Below are 5,920 nucleotides of genomic sequence, written 5' to 3'. Positions count from 1 at the left end.
ACTCACTAGAAAACAGACAGAAAAGAAAGTCTATAAGGAACTTTGCATAAATAAGGCTTGAGAAAATGATAAAAACGGAGTATTACGGATTAGCAATAAAAAGAACTTCATAGTCTGGAAGCTAAAGCATTAACAGAAACTTAGTTAAGGCAGGGAGAAAAGGCAGGGAGAAAAGGTGGATTCACTTCACAGGAATGAAAAGCAACACGACAAAAGAAAATAAGCAAAACATAAAGAAAGCAAAGAATGCAAAGCATTTTGATTGATGGTATCGTATATTATTGCATAACTCCTTGCAAACATTCATGCTGTTAGAAAAGATAAGGAGAGAATTACAGAATAATTTTAAGGGACCTCTGGAAGCCATCTTGATCAACCATACAAGAAAAAGAAACACGAAAATAAGGAAAGTACAACAACAAAAATAATTGTAATAAAAATAACAAGGGGATACAAGAGGAAATACATGGACACACATAGGAAGAGGAAAAGGATAAACGTGTTGATAGCAATAACTGGATCAAAAACTACATAATGGGACAAGAGTGAGCTGAGAACAGATTTCTGGTTAAGAGCTAAACAACAAGTCATTCAACTGGAAAAAAAACAGGGAGTTTCAAGTGCAGTTTCAATAAATTGTCTAAATAGTTTCAGAGCATTCCCAGAAAACATTATGATGTGCATAGAACAAAGCTGGATTCACTTCACAAGAAGACATGATGCTTTAACACAGTATTCATCATGGAGAACAAATGATAAATGTTCCAGTCAATTTTAACAGCAGTATGGAAGACTTGGTGTTAACAGCTCTAGTTGTGAGGACTGGGGGGAAAAGTGCAAAACCATCATAAAATCTTAACAAGTTTTTATTCCACTTTCCTGATCTCTAGTCAACTACATGTTCATAGATGTTAGGCATTAATCATATGCTGGTAAACCAAACAGTTCGGGTTTGAAGTCCTCCATAGAGTTCAGCACTACTGTTGCTTCCTTTTTAAGATCTGGATTTAAATTTTCATCTGGAATCATAACCACTTGCATTCCTGCTGCCAATGCTCCTTTGACTCCAAGTGGTGAATCTTCAAACACAAGACACTGGGAAACAAGGAAKTGAGAAGAAGGAGAAATAAGGATAGTGTTATTACAAATTATTTATTGTTTGTTTTACCAAAGAAAGAATGACCCTGCAAACAGTTTAGCAGCAGAGTTAAATTCAGTTTCTGGCTCAGATATCCCTAATTAAAACAAGTATAAACCTTTCAATTTGAACATCTGCATGGTAATTAACCTTAAATTCATTTCACTTCAAAAAAGCATCTATGCATATATTAAATCCCCACAACTGGTTATCCAGATGCTCATAAGTCATTTGTTTTATCTGGATGAGTTTAAGCACAAGATTAAAATAAAGTTAAGCATGTGCTTAAATACCTTGATAAGAAGGTAATTTAACCCTTCTAGACCAATCTTCCAGCTTGTCAAATGGCAAAAGCAGTGCCCTCGCTTACAGGGGTGACATTTCTTATATACATGAGTGGGATCAAGGCTACAAAATCTAGGTCAATAGTAGGATTTGGGACAAAGTTAATTGTCAGAATAGTGCTGTCATATCCGTGTAGTGTTTGCTTAATTTCTTCCAAAGTAATGGTGACAAAGAAAAGCGGCAATTACACCGCAAGGCTACTCTTAGAGGTAAGTCAGTTCACTCAGTAAACATTCCACATCCTACATAGTCAGAATCATTCAAAATGTCAGCTTGGATGCAAGCTTCCTATTTTTTTTAAATATATTTATGTAAATATCATAGTTTAATATTATAATATAGATTAATAAATGTAAAAAAAAATTTGAAAATTAAATGGTTATATTATTTTGTTAAAAAATCCATTCTTCTTCAGCCTTTAAGTGGAAAAAATAATTGCAGCTTTTGATTACAGCATTATAAATTTTTCTTCTGACAGAGAGCTAAAAATAATTATATATTTATAAAACTTTATTTTAAAATTCTGTCCATCATCCACATTGGTTTAATAACAATGGTAAATATAAAAATTGAAATGTTATAAACAAAAACAGCAGAGGTATATACCACTTTATGCCTATTTGGTATACAATAGTTGTGTAGATATACATTTATAACAAACACACAATGGCTGGAAAAAAAATGAGCAAAATAATCAAAAGCATACTTAGGTATCTTTTAGGGCTACAAATTCCACATACTTATGAAAAACAAAACAAAACAAAACAAAACACTATTTATGGATGTTTTAGGGAAACAACTATGAGCTCAGTCAATGACTTAATAAACTCTGACAGATACAATAGGAAATATTTATTATATCAAAGGCAAGGTTACAATCCCACCTTTAATATATGTTTACTTCTCCCAGTTGGTGTATTTGGAAGCTAATTTTAGCATCTTTTAGCATCTGGGGTTAGACTTTACTCATACTGCTTCTTTCTCCTGCCTACTGCTGGGGGGTATGAACAACTGAACATACGAACATATGGACAACTAAAATGCTGAGAAAGTCTGCCCTCTCACCTTTTATGTATATATTCACATTATATATACTTAGGATTGTGCAATTGGATTGTGTATCTTTTTTTTTTTTTTTTTTTTGTAACTAAGTACTTTTCACTAAAATATATACATTTTCAAGACATAAATAGACCTATAAACACTTTCAAACTTTCAAAGGCTTAATTTTATTAAGATGATTGTTGTAGAATAATATCCTAAAAATGCTTCCAAGAATGTCAGGCATTTCCAGGAGAATACACTTAAAGTAAATACAGGTAGGTATTGTCAATAGTATTTAAAGCTAGCTCTTTTGAAAAGTGTTCTCTGTAAGAAGGATAAAAAATATATACTGGTATTTTCTAATTTGCATATTTCAGATGACTGCGTTACAAAGGTAGAGTGAATTCTTTCATTTATTTTTTTAAATGGTCAGTCACTATTAATGTGGAAGACAAAATTTTTCTTTTCTTCATGACGAGTAAAAAGGACATCATCAAACATATATGGTGAAATTTTACAAGCACAAACAACTTTCAACTGGATTATATAACTTATATATATTACAACTCATATATAATCAGGTAGACTATCCAGTCTTATCTGTTATATAAGATAAAATGAATCTTCTGGAATTCATTCCTGTATAAAATAAAGCATCTGTACTTGACACTAAACAATATGAAGGTTGAGTAACCCAGAGGCACTGTTGACACTGCAAAGCATTGCAAAATTCTCACCCACAACGGTTTCCAAACCCTCTGCAGTTTTGACAGCAGTTATTATCATATTATCATTTATTAGTTGAACTACTATGATTATTATTAAAATTATTACAAATTATGACACAAGTCACTTAGATAATTCAAAGCAGGTTTGGAATGGTGTGTATAGGTTTCCCCACACTCTTCATTCAGACAGTGTATCTTGGCTTTACCTTATCACGTGTCTCTCTCTCACTCTTTAGGCTCTTTGCTACTGCCATTACTTCCAAATTAAATCCCTTCCTACATACTCAAGGTAAGTTTTCATTTCTTCCACAACACAACAGTCATGTCAACTAATGGTCATGAAGGTAACAGTAATGACTTGCTAMACTTTTAACTTTTAACCGAATGCAGATGTGAAGCAGTAGGAGAATGTACAGCAGAATAGTATATCTTGTAAGTTCCCAAACACACAACTGTCTCATCAGGAAAGATGAGCAATGCACAAAGTTTACCAGCTTTGGCTGTGCTCTAAGACAACCATGTTGTAATCTGTCAAAACTTTATTTCATTCAAAGATAACATTTTTGCAAGACATATTTAAGAGCTGCACTATGTACACATATTTATAATGCAGACTGTAGAAGAGAAATTAGGACGTATCTTTTCTTCCTATATTCTTTTCTTTTTAAAATGTCCATCAAGATCTCAACTTGGAGTCACTCAAGGGCAAGTAAGAGGTGCCTTCTACCTTGCATTTAATAAAGTAAGCCTTACCTAGTGATTTTTACATAGCAATGGAAGAAACTAATCTCTCTCGTGCCTTTACTCAGTCGCTAAATTACATTTCTCTACCCACTCCAGCTTGAAAACTGACATTTTCAATCTGTTGATTATTATCGCTACTCCTAGCTACAAGCAGACATCCAGTTGACCCCGCAGTGCCTGGCATCGTTGCTCTCCAAGCTGAAGCAGGGTCCTGCCTCTTGTTTTGTTCTTAACAATGTGCTGCTTTGTGACCCAAATTCCTGGTCCCTAAGCTCTCCATGCATTACGAAACAGTAAATGAAACCCTGGCACACTCTGCCTTTTCAAGAATAAGCTTAAATGTTGCACAAACAGCATTATCAAGGCTTTTCAGAAACTTTTTCTAATCCACCCTGTGCAAGGAAATGCATTTCACCGTTCTGCCTTGAAAAAACTAATTGACTTTAGTGAAGTCACCAAGCTTGCTGTCGGAGGGACGCCGATGATTATGGAAGGCAATATGCATAATGAAAAGCTTAACTAATTCCCTGGAACTAGAAGCAATTAAAACTCTTAATTACCAAAGAAGCCAGGCAAATGACCCATAATTATAGTGCCTTTAATGTTACAGGAAATAAGTGTACTAGGTCTTCCTCTGGTCTTTCTTGCTACTGACACTTATTGTCAACAGCACAGCAACATTTTTAATGGATGACGAAAGGTTTAAAAAGGTCACATACAAAATGGATTTATTAACTTGGCTGCACAGAGATGTTAGAAACTGTCCACTGCCCTGGCCCACCCACATACTAWATTTAGAGATATGAAAGCAGCCAAGTTCTCCCCTGCTTTGCATAAACAGTGCAACATCAGCATCACTCCAATTGAGGGAGACAGATGAGATTTGCACAGACTTCAGCTGCAAGACTTTGGTATTCTTTCTAAAACTTATGGCACTGATCAATACTGCTATCATGAAATCTTTCAGAGGGTAACATTGTGGTAGGACAAGTTTTACTCTGGATTGAATTGGATGCTTAAAATTAAATAAATAAAAACACACTCATTTACATTTCATTCTACATATTTATAAAAAACCAACAGTTTCACTTAAGAAAAATATAATTATATACTGATATTAAAAACTTGTAAATCATGTATAGATAATATGAATGGGCTGGAGGTAAGGGAATCTTTTTCAAAAAAAAATCTTTGATTATACATGACATTATCATCAATCTTTAAATTGTGGAAGAATGAAACTAAAGATGACATCATTTATACACAGGTGGCTTGCTTACAAATTGAACACTACCATCTATTTCTCTTCAAAGATTTATGTATTTCAGGCAGAAAATAATTTCCTGATTGCAGTTTTTAGTCTCAGTTTAGACTCTTATTCTCACAGAACGCAAAATATTTGCAGACACTGGGACTAAAACATGTATTTAAGCACTTTACCTTTCAATTGGGGTCTTTCTGGTAAGAGTATTGAATATTTTATTTTACTCCGATGAAAAAGAGAGCAGAACAAGAATTGCATATATGTTAAACATCACCTTTTTCTTCCCTATACTTATTCTTATAATTACTTTTTATTTACTATATGCTTCATTGAAAATAACTACTTTGGAAATTGATAGGAAAACATTCAACTTCAGATTTTATTTCTCTCGCTATCAATTACGCTTGCCTTTCCTTGCAATGTGTTCAAAGTGATATCAATGTGGGTTAGTCTTTCACACTGGGAAAAAAATTACCTCAAAGATCTTCTATATTATTGAGTTTTAAAGCTAAATTAACATTAGCCTGCCTTCTGAGGGCTTAATATCAGAAAGACTCTTCCCGCATCCATAAAATCCATTTCAAATCCAAGGCAGGTCTTGGGGGAAAAAAAAAAAAAAAGAAAAAAAAAGAAAAGAAAGAAATACTTTGATAAAAA

At 33.5% G+C, this 5,920-nt stretch overlaps 1 protein-coding gene across 2 annotated transcripts in view; it reads right to left on the bottom strand.

Annotated features, from left to right (window-relative positions):
* Window positions 1–222: 222 nt before the first annotated feature.
* PUDP (pseudouridine 5'-phosphatase) overlaps window positions 223–5,920 on the bottom strand; it is a 66,632-nt gene continuing 60,934 nt past the window's right edge. For both annotated transcript variants that reach the window (XM_026040395.1, XM_026040396.1), the window contains exon 4: window positions 223–1,095. In XM_026040395.1, the coding sequence (XP_025896180.1) occupies window positions 919–1,095 (177 nt within the window). In that variant the 3' untranslated portion in view covers window positions 223–918. The remainder of the gene's footprint in view (window positions 1,096–5,920) is intronic.

The sequence above is a fragment of the Nothoprocta perdicaria genome, unplaced genomic scaffold (genome assembly GCF_003342845.1).
Source record: "Nothoprocta perdicaria isolate Ctin4 unplaced genomic scaffold, notPer1 scaffold_255, whole genome shotgun sequence".
Lineage (NCBI taxonomy): Eukaryota > Metazoa > Chordata > Aves > Tinamiformes > Tinamidae > Nothoprocta > Nothoprocta perdicaria.
This window is presented reverse-complemented; position numbering and strand designations above follow the sequence as displayed.